The sequence below is a fragment of the Heptranchias perlo genome, chromosome 4 (assembly GCF_035084215.1).
Source record: "Heptranchias perlo isolate sHepPer1 chromosome 4, sHepPer1.hap1, whole genome shotgun sequence".
Lineage (NCBI taxonomy): Eukaryota > Metazoa > Chordata > Chondrichthyes > Hexanchiformes > Hexanchidae > Heptranchias > Heptranchias perlo.
In genome coordinates this window covers 67,078,101-67,103,335 of record NC_090328.1, presented here as the reverse complement: position 1 = coordinate 67,103,335, position 25,235 = coordinate 67,078,101, and the positions used below count along the sequence as shown (strand labels likewise).

Below are 25,235 nucleotides of genomic sequence, written 5' to 3'. Positions count from 1 at the left end.
ACAGGCACATGGATGATAATGACATCATAATTTACCACAGCTCTAAATTTACCTTGAAGCTAGTTGTAATGGATGCAAACTTGTTATCGGCTGTTTCAGGATTTCCAATTAGGTAATCCCAACTGGTAAACGTTTTCCAGCTAAAGTTAAAATCTCCATCATCTCCATCAACTCCACTTTCATTCGCATTTCTCGCCATTCTACACAGGATTAATATTGTCATTAAACTGGCATAATTTTTAACTGCTATTTTCTACATATAAATATGGTTTCAAATCTGTACTGTCAACTCAGGACTCAGGTGACAGTTATAAACAGCTCAAGCTTCATGGTTCACAATGTCACTTGAACCCTTTGATTAAAACTGGCCTGTAATCTTTTATCCATCAGTTTCTATACAATGCCTGGTTTGTCATATTCCTAGATTAATTTGGTAACAGCTATGTAAGAATCTAAACATTCGCTCTACAGTTTATTCAATACTCACGTTCTAATCACAACCATGAGACTATATCCAAAGGAGCCCACACCAACCATGAAATAAGACAATGGTAATCTATACTTGAAAACGCCAATCATTCGCTGATTATTGTAATATCCATAGAAGAGAGCTGAGTACTTCATATATCCCTGTAAAATACAAAAATATTTATTTTTCAAAGCCATTGTGGTGTAATAATGTTTAGGCATCATGACTTGGCCTTACTGCATGTAATGCATACAAGCCACTGAAAGACATTTTATCATCTCACTGCACAGCACTGGTTGAATAATACTTTTTTTTAGGATGGCATAATAGTACACCTCATGCCATAAATTTCTCATGACATTAAAAAGCGTAATTGCAATCTAGTTTATAAAAGTAACCTTTACAAAAGTTCACGACTATAAATAAAATACAAAAGTTACATGAATATTGAGCTAATTTCATCAGTCTTCAATGGCTCAGTCATGACCTCAGCAAATCAACTCTCCACTACTCACTCGGATGTGATTGAATAATTCAGTAGTGTAGACCTGATCTTGGTGGTGTTAAAATGGGTTCATTTTTCAAAACGTTGTCAATTTAGGGAATATATTATGAAAATCTACAGGATATTCCATGTACGCAACACATGGACCCATTAGTCATACTACCATTTCATGAAAAAAAAGTAACTGATAATCAAAAATAAGATTCAAGATCATCTATACAGAAATAACCTAGTTAACAGCAGTCAGCTTGGATTCAGAAGGGGAACATCCTACTGGCCAACCTCCTCAACTTCTTTGATGAGGTGACGCTCATGTGAACTGTGGGAAGCCTTCAGACATGGTGCGGGCGAAATTGGGCCACGTAGCACCCGTTTTGGAGGCACTACGCGGATTCCTAAGCCCCAAAAATGGTGTCCGAGATGCGCGCGCACACATCCAACGTGAAGTGTGAAGGACGCCATCTTGGTAAAGGTGGTTGCGCACGTGCTCCTAATGAATGCCGGCAGCATGTGGAGTAGGGAGATTATGATGTTAATCAGTGTGCAATGCTGATTTGAAGCAGCCAGCAGCAATTTGGAACTCCTTGCTCCAGCCAACACACTGTCCTAAACTTGCACAGCTGAACAGGACTTAAACAGCATGAAGGACACACCCGCCCCGCCCCCCACCCTGCCTCTCCACCAGTGCTACGCATAGGGATCATGCAGGAGTAACAGGTTAGTTGCTGGATTAGTTATTCTGGAAGCTGGTACAATTATGGGTGTTTGTGAAAGTTTCCTATACTTGGAGAAAGTTGCAAAATTATACTGAGAGTGGTCTGGCTGGTCTTGCAGTAGTATTAGCGGCATTTAAAATAGTGTGCTGATCAAAGTTGCTTCCAGACATGGGTGGTCTGCTAGTGCTTCCTCTGGGAATTGAACATAACTGGGAGCATGCAGAGAGGCCATGCAGAGCTGGACTAGCTGCCAGAAGGAGGAGGAAGAGGAAGAGGAGAAGGCAGAGGGCACTCAGCAGGAGGCCATATCCAATGAGGGCCTTCAGGGACCAATTCTCTTACCTCAACTTCAGCAACAACCAGTGCATCCGACAGCTACGGTTCACTAAAGAGGTCGTGACTGAGATTTGTCAACTGCTGCAGCCGCAAGTGCAGCCTCAGAGCAGGGCAAGGACAGCATTCCCTGTGGCTGTCAAGGTAATCGCGGAGCTTAATTTTTACGGCTCTGGCTCCTTTCAGGCTGCTGCTGGCGATATAAGCAACATCTCACAGTTTGCTGTGCACTGCTGTATAAGGGTGGTCACTGAGACTCTGTACACACTCAGAATCAGATTCCTCTCATTCCCTCTTGACAGAAACAAGCAGCAGGAGCGAGCACAAGGGTTTGCTCACATTGCAGGCTTCCCCACGGTGCAGAGTGCTATTGACTGCACGCATATTGCCATGTGTGCTCCACATCAGAGTTCGGCCATATTCATGAACAGAAAGGGATTCCACTCCCTCAATGTGGAGCTGGTGTTTGAACAAACACGGCGCATCATGCAGGTCAATGCCCGCTACCCTGGCAGCAGTCATGACTCCTTCATTCTGCGGCAGTCCAAAGTGCCACCTATATTTGAACCAGCATGGCAAGTCAAAGGCTGGCTACTGGACGTCAATTTAATCACCTCATGAAGTGGCACATGACTCCGGTCCAGAGCGCATGCACACGTGCACAGCAGGCGTACAATGAGAGCCATGCTGCAACATGGAACATCATCGCGCACACCATAGGCATCCTCAAGCAATGCTTCTGCTGCCTGGACTGTCTGGAGGAGTCCTGCAGTATTCAGCTGAGCAGGTATCAAGATTTGTCATTGTATGCTGCATGCAGCACGTCTTCGCCATTATGAGGGAACAGCCATTGTCACCGCCTATCTGGCGATAACCTGAGCAAGGGGCAGAGGAAAAGGAGGAGGAGGCAGAGGCGTAGGAGGAGGAAGAGACAGAGGAAGAAGTGGAGGACAAGGAGGAAAAGGAAGTGAAGGATGAGGCAGGGAGGCAATAAGGTAGATAGGTCCTGTCTGACAGGACTCTGTGTGATCAGATGATTACTGAGTGATACCAGTAACCTCGATGACACCTCTCTATTCACCAGCAGTCCCCACACTCCTCACCTTTCCTCTCCCACATGACCATCAAATCGTCCTCCTTATGATTACACATTGCTCCCTCCCTCAGCTCATTGCAGAAAAAAAAAGCAACACCAAATACAACTTCATTACCACATTTATAGATTTACAAATGAAATGATTCAAACAAACTGATATTATTCACCCTGCAGGAACTCCTGCAGCAATGTCCTGGGGCTGAGATGATTGGCCTCCAACAACCACTACCATCTTCCTTTGTGCTAGGTATGACTCCAGCCACTGGAGAGTTTTTCCCGATTCCCATTGACTTCAATTTTACTAGGGCTCCTTGGTGCCACACTCGGTCAAATGCTGCCTTGATGTCAAGGGCAGTCACTCTCACCTCACCTCTGGAATTCAGCTCTTTTGTCCATATTTGGACCAAGGCTGTAATGAGGTCTGGAGCTGAGTGGTCCTGGCGGAACCCAAACTGAGCATCGGTGAGCAGGTTATTGGTGAGTAAGTGCCGCTTGATAGCACTGTCGACGACACCTTTCATCACTTTGCTGATGATTGAGAGTAGGCTGATGGGGCGGTAATTGGCCAGATTGGATTTGTCCTGCTTTTTGTGGACAGGACATATCTGGGCAATTTTCCACATTGTCGGGTAGATGCCAGTGTTGTAGCTGTACTGGAACAGCTTGTCTAGAGGCACAGCTAATTCTGGAGCACAAGTCTTCAGCACTGCAGCCGGGATGTTGACGGGGCCCATAGCCTTTGCTGTATCCAGTGCACTCAGCCGTTACTTGACATCACGTGGAGTGAATCGAATTGGCTGAAGACTGGCTTCTGTGATGGTGAGGATATCGGGAAGAGGCCGAGATGGATCATCCACTCGGCACTTCTGGCTGAAGATGGTTGCAAACGCTTCAGCCTTGTCTTTTGCGCTCACGTGCTGGGCTCCGCCATCATTGAGGATGGGGATGTTTACAGAGCCTCCTCCTCCCGTTAGTTGTTTCATTGTCCACCACCATTCACGACTGGATGTGGCAGGACTGCAGAGCTTTGATCTGATCCGTTGGTTTTGGAATCGCTTAGCTGTCTATAGCATGTTGCTTCTGCTGTTTAGCATGCACGTCGTCCTGAGTTGTTGCTTCACCAGGTTGGCACCTCATTTTTAGGTACGCCTGGTGCTGCTCCTGGCATGCTCTTCTGCACTCCTCATTGAACCATGGTTGATCCCCTGGCTTGTTGGTAATGATAGAGTGAGGAATATGCTGGGCCATGAGGTTACAGTTCATACTGGAATACAATTCTGCTGCTGCTGATAGCCCACAGCGCCTCATAGATGCCCAGTTTTGAGCTGCTAGATCTATTCTGAATCTATCCCATTTAGCACGGTGGTAGTACCACACAACACGTTGGATGGTGTCATCAGTGCGAAGACGGGACTTCGTCTCCATGAGGACTGTGCGGTGGTCACTCCTACCAATACTGTCAGGGACAGATGCATTTGCGACAGGTAGGTTGGTGAAGACGAGGTCAAGTAAGTTTTTCCCTCGTGTTGGTTCGCTCATCACCTGCCGCAGGCCCAGTCTGGCAGCTATGTCCTTCAGGACTCGGCAAGCTCGGTCAGTAGCGGTGCTGCCAAGCCACTCTTAGTGATGGACATTGAACTCCCCCACCCAGAGTAAATTTTGTGCCCTTGCTACCCTCAGTGCTTCCTCCAAGTGGTGTTCAACATGGAGGAGGACTGATTCATCAGCTGAGGGAGGGCAGTAGGTGGTAATCAGCAGGAGGTTTCCTTGCCCATGTTTGACCTGATGCCATGAGATTTCATGGGGTCCAGAGTCAATGTTGAGGACTCCCAGGGCCACTCCCTCCTGACTGTATATCACTGTACCGCCACCTCTGGTCGGTCTGTCCTGCCGGTGGGACAGAACATACCCAGGGATGGTGATGGTAGAGTCTGGGACATTGGCTGAAAGGTATGATTCTGTGAGTACGGCTATGTCAGGCTGTTGCTTGACTAGTCTGTGGGACAGTTCTCCCAATTTTGACAAGTCCCCAGATGTTTGTGAGGAGGACTTCGCAGGGTTGTCTGGGCTTGGTTTGCCTTTGTCGTGTCCGGTGTCTAGTGGTCCAATGCTGGGTGGTCCGTCCGGTTTTATTCTTATTGTGACTTTTTTTAGCGAGATTTTACAACTGAGTGGCTTGCTAGGCCATTTCAGAGGGCAATTAAGAATCAACCACATTGCTGTGGGTCTGGAGTCACATATAGGCCAGACCGAGTAAGGACGGCAGGTTTCCTTCCCTAAAGGACATTAGTGAACCAGATGGACAAAAGAGCTGAATTCCAGAGGTGAGGTGAGAGTGACTGCCCTTGACATCAAGGCAGCATTTGACAGAGTGTGGCACCTTGTAAAAAGTCCTTGTAAAATTGAAGTCAATGGGAATCAGGAGGAAAACTCTCCAGAGGCCGGAGTCATACCTAGCACAAAGGAAGATGGTAGTGGTTGTTGGAGGCCAATCATCTCAGCCCCAGGACAATGCTGCAGGAGTTCCTCAGGGCAATGTCATAGGCCCAACCATCTTCAGCTGCTTCATCAATGACCTTCCCTCCATCATAAGGTTAGAAATGGAGATGTTCGCTGATGATTGCACAGTGTTCAGTTCCATTCGCAACCCCTCAGATAATGAAGCAGTCGGTGCCCGCATGCAGCAAGGCCTGGACAACATCCAGGCTTGGGCTCATAAGTGGCAAGTAACATTCATGCCAGACAAGTGCCAGGCAATGACCATCTCCAACAAGAGAGAGTCTAACCACCTCCCTTTGACATTCAATGGCTTTACCTTCGCCGAATCCCCCACCATCAACATCCGGGGGGGTCACCATTGCCCAGAAATTTAACTGGAACAGCCACATAAATACTGTGGTTACAAAAGCAGGTCAGAGGCTGGGTATTCTGCAGCGAGTGACTCACCTCCTGACTCCCCAAAGCCTTTCCACCATCTACAAGGCACAAGTCAGGAGTGTGATGGAATACTCTCCACTTGCCTGGATGAGTGCAGTTCCAACAACACTCAAGAAGCTCGACACCATCCAGGACAAAACAACCCGCTTGATTGGCACCCCATCCACCACCCTAAACATTCACTCCCTTCACCACCGGCGCACTGTGGCTGCAGTGTGTACCATCCACAGGATGCACTGCAGCAACTCGCCAAGGCTTCTTCGACAGCACCTCCCAAACCTGCGACCTCTACCACCTAGAAGGACAAGAGCAGCAGGCACATGGGAACAACACCACCTGCACGTTTCCCTCCAAGTCACACACCATCCCGACTTGGAAATATATCGCCGTTCCTTCATCGTCGCTGGGACAAAATTCTGGAACTCCCTTCCTAACAGCACTGTGGGAGAACCGTCACCACACAGACTGCAGCGGTTCAAGAAGGCGGCTCACCACCACCTTGTTGAGGGCAATTAGGGATGGGCAATAAATGCTGGTCTCGCCAGCGACGCCCACATCCCATGAACGAATAAAAAAAAAACCTCCAGCACGATGCCATCACCAAACTCATCTTCCCCTCCCCTCCCCTTTCAGCATTCCAAAGGGATCGTTCCCTGTGCAACATCCTGGTGTACTCTTCCATCACCCCCAACACCTGCTCTCCTTCCCACGGCACCTACCAGTGCAAGCGCAGGAAAAAAACATAACACTTGCCCTTTCACCTCCCTTCCCACCAGCCAGGGCCCCAAACACGTCTTCCAGGTGAAACTGTGATTTACTTGTACTTCTTTCAATTTAGTTTATTGTATTCGCTGCTCTCCATGTGGTCTCCTCTGCATTGGGGAAACCAAACACAGATTGGTTGGTCGCTTTGCTGAACACCTCCGCTCAGTCTGTAAGCATGTCCCTGACCTTCCGGTCGCTTGCCATTTTAATTCTCCATCCCACTCCCACTCTGACCTTGGTCTCTTACACTGTTCCAATGAAGCTCAAGGGAAGCTCAAGGAACAGCACCTCACCTTTTGATTAGGCTCTTTACAACCTTCCAGACTCAACATTGATTTCAATAACTTCAGATCAAAATCACTGCTCCCATTTTTTCGGACAGCAGGTGCTGGTATTTGTTCTGATGTTGCCATTTACAGATCCTCTAGACCCATCTTTTGTTTCTTTACTTGTCCCATTACCACCCTCCTTGCCTTGCACCATCATCCCTTTTGTCATTTAATCACTCCTGCTCTCCACCCTATCACAGACCTTCCATTTTGTTCTTTCCTCCCCTCCCCTCCCCTCCCCCCACCCCCGATTCTGTACTTGCTTAAAAACTGTTAAATCTTTAACATCTTCCAGTTCTGATGAAAGGTCATCGACCTGAAACGTTAACTCTGTTTCTTTCTCCACAAATGCTGCCTGACTTGCTGAGTGTTTCCAGCCTTTTCTGTTTTTATTTCAGATTTCCAACATCCGGAGTATTTTACTTTTGACTCGTTAGAGGAGTTATGTTGGAGTGGGGAGACTACTGAGTGGAGTACCTCAGGGTTCGGTGCTGGGATCTCTCCCGTTTCTAATTTACATAAATAACCTGGATTCAGAAACTCAATGCAAAGTGGTCAAATTTTCAGATGATTCTAAACTAGAAAGGGCAGTGGAATCTGCAGAAGCAGCTCAGACATTACAGAATGAGTTGGACAAATATGCATGGGTAGAACGTGGCAGGTGAAAGTTAACACAGACAACTGTGAAGTACTGCACACAGGAAGAACAAATAGATGACATGTGTACTCCACGAATGGAACTGAAATAACCAAGAATGACGTTGAAAGAAACCTAGGAGTCTTAGGAGAGTGGGCGGTAAATACATCCAACCAATGCACAGCAGCAATCAACAAAATCTAATAGGATGTTGAGCTACATAGCCAAAGCAGTAGGATACAAGCAAACTGTATAATTCTCTGGTCAGACAACACCTTGAATACTACACACAGTTCTGAGTACTAAGAAACAAGAGAGACAATCAAGTGCTGGAGACAAAGCAGAAGCCACAAAGCTGATCCCCTGTGTCAGGGGTCAGAATTATAAGAAGGCATTGGATAGACTTGGACTTTTGAAAAGGAGGAGTAATCTTAAAAAGGAGTATAAGCTTGTTAAGGGTTTAGAAAAAGTTAACCTGGAACATTACTTTGGATTAAATTGCAGGAGTAGAATTGGCAGACATAGGTTCAAACCAGTAAAACTGATTTGGACTGATAATCAGGAAATTCTTCTTCTTCACACAAAGAGTGATCAATGTGTCGAATGAATTTCCATATAAAAAATAGTGGATGCAAAAAGTTTGGAATCATTTAAGAAACAATTGGATGATATAATAGTGGGACATTAGGATCTCTATGGATGGATGAATTAATATGGACCATATGGCCTTCCTCATCTGTAATTATCTTGTGATCCTGTGAAGGGAAAGAATGCACAGAACGCTGGAATCAGAAGACACTGGTACAAATGGGGCGTAATGTTGCGCACAAGCGACAACCAAAAATGAGGGAAATGAAACCCAAAAGACAGGCTCAAGTCTTCAGGCAAGTGACAGTGCAGGGCAACACCCCATCCTCTGGTTGACAGCTGTTCAAGTGGAGATTGTGATGCATGAAATGAGGAGGGTGTCCCCTTTGTCACTTCACAGCACCATCCCCAATAGTCAGAATTGCAGCATGCTTGCCAGAAGGTGGAAGTAGGTTGAAGGCTGCAGTTCACCAGTAATGTCATTCGATGTGCTGGCCCCATGTAGTGTGGCTAAGGCTGGGACTTTGGCAGAGTGAGTAACCAACCTGTGCCCCATCACTCCAGGTCACCAAAACAGGATATTTATTGGCAGCTTATTAGAATTTCTACAGACTCACCCCGAACTCCCAAAGTACTGAAAAATCCATAGCAGTTGGCTGCTCTTTTCTTGGCACAGTTTTCCTAGGTATGCTGCCATATTGTTGGCCCATCAACACCTGAAGTATAAAAGCAAAAGAAAATAAATAATATTTCTGACAGTTTCTCTTCCTTTTGAATCATTAGTGATTACTATTTCGATCAATAGGGAAAGTTCCATCACATTATTTTTATATTTTCTGTTTAATACAAGCCATTAAAAAAATTGATTACACAAATAAATGTTTTCAATTAATCTCCAAAATGGCCAATTCAATCATACAATACTTTAAGAGGAATGGTTTCAGATTTTAAATCCTGAAGAGATTAGTAAGATGTATGTTTTGAGACCATAAATAATGGCATTTGTAAAGCACTGAAAAAAGTTACGTTGTAAATCCTAATAAGGCTGAGCTATGTTAACGACATAACTTGCATTTATGTAGCACCATTTATGATTTCAGGGCATCCCAACTTACTTCAAAGCCAATAAAGAACTTTTAAAGTGGTTGAGGGATAAATATCGGCAAGAACACTGAGAGGACTCCCCTCTTCTTCGAAAAGTGGCATGGCATCTTTTACATTCACACACACTGTTCCCATGGCCCATCAACCCCTTTTCCTTCATCCACCTAGCCAATATAATCTTGAACGTTGACATGCCTCAACCACCAACCCTTGAAGTGAATTCCACAGAATTCCAAATCTGTGTGTGAAGACGTTTCTCCTGCTCTCCATTCCATACATCTTACACTTAATTTTTTTCTTTTGCCCTCGTTGCAGACCCTTCATCTACAGGAAACAAATGCTTCTATCTACCCTGCCTCACCCTTTTATAATTGTAAACGCTTCTATCATGTTGCCTCTTAATCTGCATTGTTCTAACAAATAAAGACCCAACTTTTCCAGCCTTTCTTCATGTTTGCATTTCCTCAAACCAGGCAGTAACCTGGCAAAAGCCTCAAATCCCTTTTTATAGTCTAGAGCACACAGTGCTCTAAATGAGGTTTTATTAAGGTTTTATGTAGGCTCAGCATTGTCTCTTGGCTTTTATATTCTATACCTCGTGATAAAATGTAGAATTCTATTACCTTTATTTTTTACAGCCTTAACTACCTGAGGTGCTGCCTTTAATGTCCTGTAAACCTATACACCCAATCCATCTGCTCTTCCACAACACCGAGCCCATTACCAAAGTATAGTTACAGCTTTTTCTAAAACAAAAATGCATCACCTCACACTTATTGACACTGAATTTTATCTGCCACTTTTAAGCCCATCCCCCCATCTTATCAACATCTCTCTGCAGTTTCCTTTGGTCTCCTAAAGAATTAATAATTCCTTCTATTTTGGTTTCATCCACAAATTTTGACACCACTACCTCTAGACCCATATCAAAATCATTGATATACATAGTGAACAGAAGTGGCCCCAAAACTGAATGCTGTGGGACACTATAAACCACTTCCGAAAAACTACCTTAACTCTTACTCTTTTTTTTCCTCCTTTCTAACCAATTTTTAATCCAGTTTGCTATTTTACCCCAAATTCCACATCTCTCCATCTTTTCCTGTAATCTCTCATGTGGTCCCTTGTCAAAAGCTTTCCTAAAGAATATGTATACTACTGCTACTGCATTTCCCCCCTCTACCATGCCTGTTATCTCCTCAAAGAAATCTATGAGGTTTGTCAAGCACGGATATGTTGCGGTGTATGCTGCTGCACACTTCTGGTTTCCATCCTCTCTTCCATGTCCTCATCATTCACTTCCAAAACAGAAATCCATTACTTCCCAAAAATTAAGTTAAGAACATGAGAACATAAGATATAGGAGCAGGAGCAGGAGTAGGCCAAATGGCCCCTCAAGCCTGCTCCGCTATCCAATAAGATCATGGCTGATCTTCTACCACGACTCCACTTTCCTGCCCAATCCCCATATCCCTTGATTCCCTTAGTGTCCAAAAATCTATTGATCTCAGTCTTGAATATAGTCAACGACTGAGCATCCACAGCCCTCTGGAGTAGAGAATTCCAAAGATTCACAACCCTCTGAGTGAAGAAATGTTTCCTCATCTCAGTCCTAAATGGCTGAACCCTTATCTTGAGACTATGACCTCTAGTTCTAGACTCTCCAGCCAGGAGAAACAGCCTCTCAGCATCTAACCTGTCAAGCCCTCTAAGAATTTTATATGTTTCAATGAGATCACCTCTCATTCTTCTAAACTCCAGTGAATATAGGCACATTCTACTCAATCTCTCCTCACAGGACAACCTTCTCATCCCAGGAATCAATCTAGTGAACCTTCACTGCACCTCCTCTAAGGCAAGTATATCCTTCTTGGGTAAGAAGACCAAACCTGTACATAATACTCCAGGTGTGGTCTCACCAGAGCCCTATATAATTGCAGCAAGACTTCCTTACATTTATATTCCAACCCCCTTGCAGTAAAGGCTAACTTACCAATTGCCTTCACAATTGCTTGCTGTCCCTACATGTTAACTTCCTGTGATTTGTGGACAAGGACGCCCAAATCCCTCTGACTACCAACATTTCTTAGTCTCTCATCTTTTAAAAAATATTCTGCTTTTTTATTCTTCCAACGAAAATGGATAATTTCTCATTTCCCCCACGTTATACTCCATCTGCCACCTTCTCGCCCAGTCACTTGACCTGTCTATATCCCTTTGCAGCCTCTTTGTGTCCTCTTCTCAGCTAACTTTCCCACCTAGCTTTGTATCATCAGCAAACTTGGATACATTACACTCGGTCTCCTCATCTAAGTCATTGATATAGATTGTAAACAGCTGAGGCCCAAGCACTGATCCTTGCGGCACCCCACTAATTACAACCTGCCAACTCGAAAGTGATCCGTTTATTCCTACTCTCTGCTTTCTGTCCGTTAACCAATCCTCAATCCATGCTAATAAATTACCCCCAGTCCTATGAGCTCTAATCTTGTGTAACAACCTCTAGTGTGGCACCTTATCGAATGCCTTTTGAAAATCCAAATATACACATCTACTGGTCCCCCTTGTCTACCCTGCCAGTTACACCCTCAAAAACTCTAATGGACTTGTCAAACACGATTTCCCTTTCATAAAACCGTGTTGACTCTGCCTAATCATATTATGATTTTCTAAGTGCCTTAATAATGTCCTTAATAATAGATTCTAGCATTTTCCCTACTACGGATTTGAGGCTAACTGGCCTATCGATCCCTGTTTTCTCTCTCCCTCCTTTCTTGAATAGTGGGGTTACATTTGCTACCTTCCAACCCAAGAAGTCAATTTTAAGTTGCTTGAAATGTCTAGCAATAACCTTTTAACCTTTTATTCCCAAGATTTCAACAGGCTTCTTTATTGGCAATCTCTTCCATGCTTTTCTGTCCTGCAGAATCACTGATTGGCGTAAGCAATGGCCTCCGCTATGCGTTCCCATCTCTAGGACATCATACTGGTCCCAACAAGGCCAGCTTGAAAGTGGCAGTGTTTCCTGGGGTGGGAATTGGGCAGAAGCTAAAGGATATCTCGGGGACAATAAAGGCACATGCCTCGCCTTCACCTACATGTGATAAAGTGGGCTCAAGGTGGGCAGATTCTGCCTATCTTGGGGTCATCACAGAAAAAATATGATGGGCATTTTTCAGGGCAGAATTTTGGCACTAAGCCTCTCTGCCCTACCTTTCTTTTCCATATTGCTTCTGTGCTGCCTGAACTCGGCCAGGTTTCATGAGGAAAGCCCAGGCCGAAGAATGATGAAGCCAGGGAGATTATGGCAGAGTCCCAAGGGAATTGTGAGAATAGAAGCAGGAGATGGAGTTGGTATAGAGCCAGGTAGAATGCAGGATAGTGGCAGGAATATGTAAATATGTAAAATAGGGGCTGTATCATCAGGCTTTGAAAGGAGAGTAGCAAGATACTTAGACCAGGTAGGGGAGAGAGAGTAAAACCATTGAAACCAGTACAATTTAGCTGCATATTAACTGAAGATGGTTTGCAATAGTTTCAACAATGATAGCAACAATTAGACTTATAAGGACACAAGCCCAATGGCATGTCATCATTTATACCTCTACGACAAGATAAAATATTCTACTTTTAACTATGAGCAACTGACTGACTTACATTTATACATCCAGAATGGTATTTAACGTAATCAAATATTTCCTGTTTTCAAACTATTAACACACACTGAGGGTAATTTTAGCTTTTTGCGATACTGTAAAATGGATGATAGCGAATCGGGAACCCGTTTTACACCCTTCCTGATTTTTACTTCCATTGCCTTCAATTGCCCCCAGTGTGTGTGAATGTACCTTATTCAGATTCCACTTACACAATATTCAGCAGTTTTAAAAGTCATATTTTGGAGATTTGAGTCTGCAAGGTATGAGGATAATTCAAAGAATTAACTGTCCTTAATTTCATTTGACATGAAACACGAGAGTTTTTTTTAAATTCCATACAATATGATATATTTAGGTGTGAAGTGTAGTCAAGAACACAAGGCCCTACCTCTGGAATGACAACCAAGCCAAAAGTTAAACTAAACAGTACCAGGTTCATCCCATAGAGCCACCGTAGGAAAATAAAATATGAAGCTACGGAAGAACCAAAGTGACCTGTGATAAAAGAAACGTTTTTATAAATCTCATAGTTATCATTACTTTTTGAAAACATATAGACTAAATTTTTACATTTTCACTCTCCCATTCAATTTGTTTACTACCATTAGGTTTCTAAGTGACTGAATAACAGTAATACCCTTCAATGTTCAACAACTTGCACTTATATTGCACGTTTAACATAATAAAATGTCCTAAGGCACTTCGCAATAAAGGGAGGAAGCAAATTGACACCAAGCAGGAGTATCAAGTATTGAGTTAGGGGAGGTAACGAAAGACATGGTCAAAGCAATAGGTTTTGAGGCGACCATTGAAGGTTACCTGAGATGTAGTGAGTTGGAGGAGTTTAGGAACAGGGTTCCAGAGTGCAGTGGCCACCGATGGTGAGACTGAGGAAGAAGGGATGTATAATAGGCCAGGGTCAGAAAATTGGAGGGCATGAGCTGGGTGAGGGTTTGAGAAGGAGGGCTTTGAAGCCAATTTACCGGGTAACAGGGAGCTAATGGAAGTCAGCTAGGACAGGAGTGATATGTAAGTGGGACTTAGTGTGGGCTAGAATGTGGACAATGAGGTTTTGGCTGAGTTAGAGGTCATCTAAGGTAGTGCTTGGGGTGTGGTAAAAACAACACAGGAGAAGTCAAGTCTGCAAATGATGAAGGTAGACATGAGGACTACAGCGGCAGTGGGGGTGAGGTAAACAAAAGGTGGGTAATGTTGCAGAGGTGGAATTAGGCAGTCTTGGTAATAGATAGGATATGGAGTTGGAGTCTCAGTTCAGGGTTAAAGAGGACATTGAGGTTGTGCACTGTCTGCTTTAGTCTGAGTGAGCAGCCAGGGCTAGTGTGCTGAAGTTCCATTGAAAGATGATTTTAGCCTTGCTCAGAAGGTGGTGAATTGACTGTTGCAACCCCATCTCCAACCCATGCTCCCTACAGCACACCTCCATACTAATAGCACGGAATGCAGGATTACCCCCTACACGTTCCCAACATATTCACGCCCCTACCATTTTAACTAGCCTGAAGTCAGGCACGGGAAGGCCTCCAGCCCCATTGGAGCAGGGGGCCTAATTTAAATTGCGAAGTCGCATCCTGATGACGTCATCAGGATGCACACACCGTTTTAACCGTGGGCCCGACTAAGGGCTGCACTGTCTCAAACCTGCCAGTGAAAGCTGGCGTCAGTCAGGATACTGGTCACCAGAGGCCTTAATAAGATTAATTTTTTTTAATTTTTAAAAGTTCCTGGTAGCCAAGAGGAGCCCCACAAGGATAATTTAGGTCTCCCCAGTCTCGGACTTCCCACTCTTCCCCCCCACCTCCACCGCTCAAAGACTCTGCTGATCCCCTCCCCCATTCCTTACTTAACTTGCCAAGGACGGTTTTCATGAGTCCCTGATGGCAGCCTGATCCTCAAGAATTTTGATGGCGATGACATCATTCCCACCGGTTTCGGGTGGGAGTCTGTGTCAGGAATTACTAATCAGGCCCAGAAGTTAAAATCTCCCGGGCCTCACGCTCCAGGGGACTGGACGGTTCAGTGCCGCTTCAGTCCCCACATCCCAGATTGTCACCTCAAGTTAAAATCGGGGCCTATGCGACAATGCACAGTGCAGGATCTTAAGTCATGGCCAAGATGTTTAGATTCAATTTGCATCAGTTTGTATAACAGGGTAGGAGGTGATTACAATGTACGAACAAAGAACACAAGACCATAAAGATTGTTCTCTGTCTGTCGTTCAAGTCCAAAAAGGCCAGAACTACTCTGGAGATAAGCATAAACAAAGTTTACCTCTTTGGTATTAAAGCAGTTTGTCAGGTTCAAATGCTACCTAGGAAGACAGTAACAAGGATGCCACACACATGTTCGAGTGAAAACACCTCAGCAACCAACACAAAACTCAAAGACGACTTGTTGGCATAAACCAATTGGCAGGAATCACTAGAGAAGTGTTGGCAAAGAAAACTGTCAGTGTCCCTGACATGCATCAGACCAAAAGTAGAAATAACCTCCCCCATCGACTGTTAGATCCCCTCTGGGATATATGGTAGCATACTACAATGTTAACAATGATACAGATAGTTTAATGCAGGTCATACTTCAAACTCAAGTCTAATGCTCACTCAATGAATGTGCAAGTAGTCAGCATCGGATAATTTACATTTGGAGTATCCAATATGTGTTGATAGGATTCAGAAATGAACCTTCAATGCTCATGAGCAGTTTTCCATAATACATGGCTCAATCAAGAGTGGGATTTCCCTTCATTTGTGCTTAGGATAACATAGAAATAGAACTTGAAGAGAATCAATGCAATGACCTGGATCCTGGCTCATTCCTCCTGGATTAATTTGATTCACAGGATAAATGGCAAGAACAATAATAATCCTTACTTTTCTGATGGTTGTTCTGACTGGACCATGGGCAGTGTATTGCTGGTCCCCTATCTCAGGATGATGTTCCTTTTTATGAGAGTGCATTGGAGTTATTATGAGGCACTGCAGGAAGGAATCACATTTATAGACTTCCAGGAAGGGAGACTGGAATACCTCGTATTATTCCAGCTTTAGGACTTGGCATTTATAACAGTAGTTTCATCCAGTTTGTTTGACAGTGTTTTTGACTTCATGGACACGCATCATATTTGAAGCCTCATTTTGTTTTGTCTCCTACCATGCAACAGTAGATGTTTTAAAGCACACATTTAACAACTAAAGTAGCAGGATTGGATGACACTGTTCATTTGCCTTATACCACTAAAAACAAGGTTAGAATCCAGTTCACACTGAAGCAATGAAAGATTCAACTCTCTAAGTAAAGTTACTTTGGTAGTCTCAATCCAGTTTCTAGTGAGAGTAAATGTACAACACAAAAACTACCTGTAATTTGGCACTAATATTACTAGTAAAACGTCCCAAGGCACTTCTCAGGAGCGTGATCAAACAAAATTTGACACCAAGCCACATAAGGAGCTATTAGGTCAGGTGACCAAAAACTGAGTCAAAAAGGTAGGTTTTAAGGAGTGTCTTAAAGGGGGAGAAAAAGGTGGAAGGGCAGAAAGGTTTAGGGAGGGAATTCCAGAGCTTAGGGCCTAAGCAGCTGAAGGCACGACCACCAATGGTGGAGCGATGAAAATCGTGCATGCGCAAGAGGCAGAATTAGAAGAGCACAGGGTCCTTGGAGGGTTGTAGGGTGGGTGGAGGTTACAGAGATAGGGAGGGGCAAGAGCGAGGCCATGGAGGGATTTGAAAATAAGGATGAGAATTTTAAAATCGAGGCATTGCCAGACCGCAAGCCATTGTAGGTCAGCGAGCACACGGGTGATGAGTGAACGGAAATACTTGAATTAAGTAAGAACGAACTTACATATATATAGCATTTAAATGACTGCTTTATAATTTACAGGTGCCAATTACATTTATATAATGCAGTGAATATATTAATGAAAGTTCTAAAGTCTATTTACAATATTATTGAAACATTGCATGCAACTACTGTATGATATATTTATTTTACAGGAGCATACTTACTCTCAATTTCTTTTATTTTCATCTCCCAAGGTATGCATGAAGTCTTAAAATTTTCAAAGTCCCTTTTAAATTTGATCCATTTCTGGAATATTAAATAAACATGCAAGTGATGGTCATCCCTTCATTTTCCTAAAAAAGTATAAATATGTACATTTAAAAAAATAAAATATTCCTGTGCAGATACAGTTCCTTCATCGTCGCTGGGTCAAAATCCTGGAACTCCTTTCCTAACAGCACAGTGGGAGAACCGTCACCACACGGACTGCAGCGGTTCAAGAAGGCGGCTCACCACCACCTTCTCAAGGGCAATTAGGGATGGGCAATAAATGCCGGCCTCGCCAGCGACGCCCACATCCCATGAACGAATAAAAAAAGATACAGCCCATAACAATAATCATGAATAAGATGATTCAAAACTTGTTCCTCATAATGTTCTTGTAGGCCTTCAAGAAGTAAAAGCTTTGTTTTCTATTTCGTGCAGACAGGCATAACCCTTTTGGAGACTAAAGCATCATTTAGATCACAAATAAAGCTTAGTGTTCAAAAGTTATTATGAATCAAGAACTGATTTACCATTCTATATATTTCTTGAATAGCTTTAATGTAATTGCTGTTTGTGGTTAGAACTGTAATTGCAGCATGACGGCACACTGCTTTGTTGCTCCAATGTGCTGTGCTACATAATAGTAAGAAATAGGTTTGTGCCATCATTTGAGCTCAGGCTGTGCCATCAAGGAGAAGCAGCAAGAGCACAAGAGGCTGGAGTTGAGATACATTATTAGGGCACAATACAGAGAACTATATTCTGAATTGGCCATGGGAATGCTTAATGCTGACCTTGGGTGGAAAAAGTGGCAAAGTATTTTATTCACTAACATTGGTGAGAACAAAAATTCACAATTTTAAAAAAATGTTGTACTTATGATACGCAAGGTTAATAGAGGGTAATTTTCACCTCCACCACTTGGCTGGTAATCTGGCAGAGCAGAGCCCCTGCCCATTGTAGAATTCATCTGATCTTCATTCTATTGAAATGTTAAACAAACAGGCAAGTGATGATTGTCCTCTCATTTTCCTAAAAATAAAAGTGGCAACTGCCTTGCATTTTTGCCACTGAGAGATCTATGTCACATTAGGCAGGCAACAGCACAATATTGTACAATGAAGGTCACTGATGCCCTACTCAGGTGGGCTTCACAGTTTATTAACTTTTCCACACAACTTGTGAAACAAAGAGAGCAAGCAGTCCAATTCTATAGATCAGCAAGGTTTCTACGGGTGGAAGAAGGAATTGACAAAACACATGACACCAAAAGCCCCGTATAACAACCCCCTCAATTTCATTAATAGGAAAGGGATTCATTCAACAAAAATCCAGCTAGTGCGTGATGTCAATCACCTTATCATGCATGTTAATACCTACTACCCAAGAAGCTGTCATGACATTTCTTTCATGTGACAATCCAACATACCAGTCTTGATGACTCAGAGCTATGTATTAGCATGGTTGATTGGTGATCAGGGCTATCCGTTGCACTCATGATCTGATTCCAGTAGGTCATCCACAAACAATGGGGAGAACAAATATGAGACTCATGGAGCTAGAAGAATTTAATAGAGCAGACCACGAGCATTTTTAAGTCTCATTTTAAGCACCTGGTGGAGCCCTGTAATATCACCCAGCAAGAATCTCCAGAATCACTGTTGCTTGTTGTGTTCTGCATAATATCACCATTCAGAAAAGATTAGGACTACCTGAAGTTGAAGGGGATGATGATAATGATGAAAAGGGAGAGGTAGAATGAGTAGGCCTTCATCAGGAGGAGGGTGCACAGGAAAGAGAGGAGCCATCAGTAGCAGCCAGAGAAAGGAAGCAGCAACTTATGATATTCAGTAAATAAAAGCTGCAAAACCAAATAAATTTCCTCCCACTTGTACCTCCCCTCTACCCCAACTGCCTTAAAAAGACCTGCATTCTGTATCTTACCTCCATAATACCAATAAAGTGCCACATAAAAGATTACTGCACAAGATGAGAGCTCATGGTGTTGGGGGTAATATATTGGCATGGATAGAGGATTGAATAACTAACAGAAAACAAAGAGTCAGGATAAAAGGATCATTTTCAAAATGACAATCTGTAACTAGTGGGATGCCGCAGGGATCAGTGCCGGGGCCTCAATTATTTTCTATATATATCAATGACAATTTTTACTTTCCACAACAAAATTCACCAAAAGCTTCCAATAATTTCCTACATCATAACTGCAACTACTTTTTACCATCGTGCCAGCTAATTTACTTATTCCAGCTCCTAGTCTACTACTTCTATGAGATGCACCCTGATCGGGCTTGATCGGGTGGATGCGGTAAGGATGTTCCCAAGGATGGGTGAAACTAGAACTAGGGGGCATAATCTTAGAATAAGGGGCTGCTCTTTCAAACTGAGATGAGGAGAAACTTCTTCACTCAGAGGGTGGTAGGTCTGTGGAATTTGCTGCCCCAGGAAGCTGTGGAAGCTACATCATTAAATAAATTTAAAACAGAAATAGACAGTTTCCTAGAAGTAAAGGGAATTAGGGGTTACGGGGAGCGGGCAGGAAATTGGGCATGAAGCTGAGTTCGGATCGGTCAAGGCCCTGTGGGTGGCGGAGCGGGCCCAGGGGCTGAGTGGCCGGGTCCTGCTCCTACTTCATGTGTTCTTTAGATTTGAGGTTAGGATCAGATCAGCCATGATCTTATTGAATGGCGGAGCAGGCTCGAGGGGCCGATTGGCCTACTCCTGCTCCTATTTCTTATGTTCTTATGTTCTTACGAGAGTTTGTGAAGTTGATGCTTGGGAAGATTCTTCTGGGCCTTCGAAAACTGAGGTGACTCTTGTCCAAGCGAAGCTGCTGCCCAGGAGCCACCCACTTCGGGTTGCCATTCTCTTGTATTGTCAGGGGGAGCTAGGTCCAGGTCTGGAGCTAACCATTGGAAGGGGACTTAAAGAAGTAGGAACACTGTCACTATCATGAGAGACAGCAACATCTATTACTACTCCTTGCAGCCCATTGGTGCAGGACACAGGCTCAGATATGCTACTGGTTGGTGTCAATACCTAACAAACGTTATGGGGCCGATTTTCCGATGGCCGAGCGGGTGCGTTGGGGGCGGGGGCTCCTAAAATGGCGGAATCCCGGAGCAGGCTCGGAGCCCTGCTCCAACCCGCTGACTTTCGGATTCCCCAGTGACGCGTTCGGGTGCGTGCGCAGCTCCCGAATGTGGGACTCCCACCGGCAATTAAAGCTGCGGGATGCTGCTTTACATAGTTAGGTAGATAGTTGAGTTACTTGACAGATCTCACTGAGTGGAGATTTTGGCAGGGGTGCAACTTTGAAAGATCCTCAGCGTGTTTCCCGTGCTGTGGGAAACCCTCCCTGCTGTAGCCGACGTGTTTCAGCCAGCAGCCAGTGGGAGATGCAAAGGATTATTTGACAGGTAGGGGGAAAACCTCATTTATTGCAGCAGGGCACTCTGTCACTTCAGACAAAGCTTTGGCTGCAACACCTTTGTCTTTCCACTCAAAATTATTAATTTATACCCTAAACTCTGCTGTGCAAACACATTTACCTACTTTGTGGACCCCCTCAAACTCACACTGTCAGGATGGGGGAGTGCCATAGCTGCATTCATCACTTCATCCGAGGACGAGCAACATCACCAGCATCGCCAGGCACAGCGTCCACCTCCGCCACGTGGAGCTCCACAACACAATGCTGCACCACAGGCACCTGCACAACAGCACGGAAGGCAACAGAGAGAGAGTGACATCGCAGGAGGCACTACCCTCACAACAGGGTCCACAGACTGAGGCTCAGCTTCCAGGACCTCTCTGAGGAGCAGAGCATACGGAGGCTCAGAGTCAGTGCCAGGTAGCCGCGGACATCTGCAGCCTCCTTCATGCCGAGCTGCTCCCGGCTGGCCTGAGCAGCATCTTCTTACCTGTTGCTGTCAAAGTCACCACTGCCCTCAACTTCGCCTCCGGATCGTTCCAGGGTGCCACCGGGGACATCGCCAGGGTCTCTCAGTCGTCTGCACACAAGTGCATAAGGCAGGTCACTGACGGCTTGTTTCGCAGGGCCTCGCACAATGTCAACTTCCCCATGGATGACCTCAGCCAGATGGAGAGGGCAGTGGGATTCCACACCGTGGCTGGCTTCCCACGGGTGCAGGGTGTAATCAATTGTACCCATATAGCAATACGAGCGCCTCCACACGAGCCAGGACTGTTCATCAGCTGGAAGGGCTATCACTCCATCAACACTCAGCTCATCTGTGACCACCGGGAGAGATTCCTTCACTTGTGCGTCAGATTCCTTGGCAGCTGCCACGATTCCTTCATTCTCCATGAGTCCAACATCCCGCCCCTCTTCCACGCACCAAACACCCGCAAGGGCTGGCTCCTCGGGGACAAGGGATACCCGCTGCACACGTGGCTCATAACACTTCTAAGGAACCCCACCACCGAGCAACAGCATAGATATAACCACAGCCCTATCGCTGCCAGGTCTACAATTGAGCATGCTATAGGGCTGCTCAAGATGCGCTTCAGGTGCCTTGATTGTTCTGGGGGAGCGCTTCAATATGCACCAGAGTGGGATGCATTATATTCGTCTATTGTGCCCTGCACAACATGGCACAACAGAGAGGGGTGCCACTGGATGAGGCCCCATCCACATCTGCCATCCATATTGAAGAGGAGGAGGACGAGGAGGAGGACGAGGAGGAGGCAGAGAAGGAAGAACAACCCATGGGCAGAACAGCTGCTCACCTGGCTGCTCGTGAGGCAGGGAGTCACTGATACGTGAACGGTTCTCCTAACATCAGACAGTGTGAAGAGTCCAGTCCTCACCACCTGGACAGAGCAGCGACCACCTCAGCACCCGTCCGCCCCGCCCCCTGCACAAAATAGTCCTGCAACTACACATACAACCAATGTAGAGTGACCCAATGGGTGGCATCAAGTGTGGGCGTTCATGGTGAATCTCATGATAGGAACTTATTATATAAGCCAGTCAAGAATGGCCAAGACGTGGCAGTAGTGGTGATAATAATATTTAATGCGCCATTAACAAAAGTCAAATCTAAATAAAAAACATGATAAACCGTCAAACATCCTTGTGCATCCCCTTTGTGCTCACAAAACCTTCGCCTTACGTTTACGAGTACTCCCATGTAGTGCCTCCCCTGCGGCTGCAGCAGAGGTAGTGGCAGGTTGCTCTTGTTCATGCCCTGAACGATTAGATGTTTTGGGCTTATGCCCTCTGGGTTTCGGTGCCCGTGAGGGCCCCTCCAAAGACTGCTCCACCTGCACCCATGCAGGGGCAGACTCGGCCACCTGGACAGGAGGCAGCATTGTGGCTACAGGTTGAGAGGGGGGCAATGGGTGAGATGTGGGGGCACTTTGAGTGGCGTCCCCACTTCCATGTCCCCTTTCGCCATCTTCCCTCCCCTGGGCCAGGCCCACACCACTCCTACCACTCTGCTGGACGACAGTTTGGAGGACATGTGTGAAGCCTTGTAAGGCCAGTGCCAGAGTATCTGCCTGCCTGTTTAAGGCGGCAGAATGTTGCTCACCCTGAGTCCGAAGGGCTGTTGTCAGGGCCTCGATGGACTAATTGGTGAGCCATGCTTGAAGCTTGATGGAGGCCAGCCTTCCCTCCATCGCAGACATTCCCGCAACACTATTTCAGAGATTCCCTCCCATACCTGTGCCACCATTCCACTCATGCAGGAGTTGGACTCCTCCATCCTCTGCGCGATTGTGGAGAGTGCGTGTGGCACTTGTTCCAGCAACTCGCAAATGTGCTGCTGCCCCTCGATCATTCTCCTTTTCATGGATGGCCCCCAGGGATCAGCATCTTTGTCCAACTGAGCAGAGCATGGAGAAGAGTCCTCCCACCGATGTGGACTCTCCACAGCTGCCCCTGCCACCAGTGTCTGCTCGTGCTCACATGTGTGTGGTGACTCACCATGTGCAACCCCAACTAAGTGAGGATGGGGTCCCACCAAGGTGTGTATATCTGCACTGGTGGGTGGCTCACTCAGATGTGACGGTACCCCTCAGAGGCTGGCAGGTCCTCTGATGAATCGCCCTCTGCCGTCACGGCGGTCGCTGAAGGCCCTGTAAAAGAACAGAAGGCAATATTAAGCCTGATGACAGATGTTGAGGTGCTGAAGATGGCAAGGCATGTTAACATTATTTGCCATTGTGAGTGCTGAATGTTAAAGTTCTGTCACCAGCCGTTTGTCAGGTGGCAGTCTCGGCGTCCCTGACGGACAGGCACTCGAGGGTGGGGCTTAGTTCCAGAGCCTCCTGCTCCGTGTCTGTGAGGACGACCAGATGTTGCGGTCTCCCTCCGGCCTTAGCCCTCTCCCGTACATTCTGGGCTCTCTTCTCCTATAAGGGGAGAAAGTAGAGAGGCGTGAGTGAGGGATGGTGACGTGGCCAACCGATGAATGCATTGGTTTGGGTGAGGCTGACCGTGAAAGAGGTGCATCAGGGGGTGAGTATGAGACAGAGACATCACATTGTATGAGGACTGGGTTGAGAGGCAGTGGTGGGATGAGTACTGGGGAAGTGAGTAAGTGCAGGTAAGTTGAGGATGAGGTTTGAGTGGGTGTGAGGAGTGATGTGATAGAGTAGTGTTGGCAGTGCAGAAGGAGTTGTGGGGTGGGGTCGGTGATGTTGAAGACGGAGTGTAGGAGAATGATTAAGTGTACTCACTTTGGCTGACCTAGTTAGGTCATTGAAGCGCTTCCTGCACTGGATCCAGGTTACTGCTGCTGGTGACCTCTGGCACCTCGAGCCAGGCCTCCTTGATGGCAGAGGCTGGCCTCGTCCTCCTGTCCGCCAGTTAGAAAATATCCCTCCTCTTCCTTACCCCATCCAGTAGGACCTGGAGTGAGGCATCAGTAAATCTGGGAGCCGCCTTTCCCCTGGTCTGCTCCATTGTATAATTTTGGTTGGTTGCTCCAGGAGCAGCATTGGAGGACTGCCCCTTTAAATAGGGCTCCTCCAGCTGACAGCCTGTGATGCGGGTGCACAGTCCGCCCGCTGTGCAGGTTGACAATGGGAAATCCGGAAGCCACGGTAAGTGGCTTCAATTTACACGCGACCGCGGGGGAACGGACGGATTTTACTGGGCAGGTTACCCACGCGCCCAGTGGCCCCCCACTCCCCCACCTCGCCATCCCGCCTCCCTAGTAATATCGGGGCCTACATATCAATAACAACATGTAGAATTACTGCAAACTGCATAACATTGTGGAAAACAAGAAAAAGTAAAAAAGTAAAGATACTGTAGTTAAAATAAAATGAATGTCAGATACTAACCTTCATCATCATCACTTTGTAGGCATAAAACTTTCTACCTTTCCCCTTCCCCAGAGCTCCTTCAAATTTCTCTATAAATGCCTGAGATTCCCTATTAAATGGAATTTAAAACTGATTAAATAAGAGAGCAGCTGAAGGATCATTTTACATGTTCAGGGGAGTACAATTATTCAGCCCTGAAATTCCACGGAGGTCTCCTGATCTCCCACCATAACTCTAGTGGGAGACCAGGCGAATCCTTCATGTCTGTTATAGACCAAAATATTTAATTCACAAAAATTTATGAGCAAGAGTTCCACTGCCTGGATGAAATGAGTTAACTATTTTCAGTGTATCTCAGTCAGTTCAACCATGAAGAACAAAAGTTTGTCTGAATTTGTGATCTTTGGCTTTGCAACGGTAAATTATCATTTTAATAAGGATAAGTTAAAATGTTGTACTTGCCTCCACACAAGGTTATAGGAAGTATCCAATAAAATAGTTTTGAAATAGATAAGTGCAAGCGTCAGTGCTTTTCTCACACCTTCATTCACATACTCTCAATATTGAACATTCTTTTTTAACTTTGTTCTTGATTAACTCAGAAATACCTTGAATACAGCTGAACTGGTCTTCAAATTTTTGTGCCAAACCATCAACAGAATCTGGTCAGATGCCATGTAAGAACCCCAAACACAGATTACTACTTTGT

The 25,235-nt window shown here is 45.4% G+C and overlaps 1 protein-coding gene across 1 annotated transcript in view; it reads right to left on the bottom strand.

The window, feature by feature from the left end:
- LOC137320509 (transmembrane channel-like protein 2-A) overlaps positions 1 to 25,235 on the bottom strand; it is an 88,463-nt gene that overhangs the window by 55,975 nt on the left and 7,253 nt on the right. The window contains exons 5-10 of the mRNA XM_067982199.1: positions 24,545 to 24,635; positions 17,167 to 17,248; positions 13,527 to 13,633; positions 8,993 to 9,091; positions 488 to 630; positions 53 to 200 (exon numbers count right to left, since the gene is read on the bottom strand). Coding sequence (XP_067838300.1) covers positions 53 to 200; positions 488 to 630; positions 8,993 to 9,091; positions 13,527 to 13,633; positions 17,167 to 17,248; positions 24,545 to 24,635 — 670 coding nt within the window. The remainder of the gene's footprint in view (positions 1 to 52; positions 201 to 487; positions 631 to 8,992; positions 9,092 to 13,526; positions 13,634 to 17,166; positions 17,249 to 24,544; positions 24,636 to 25,235) is intronic.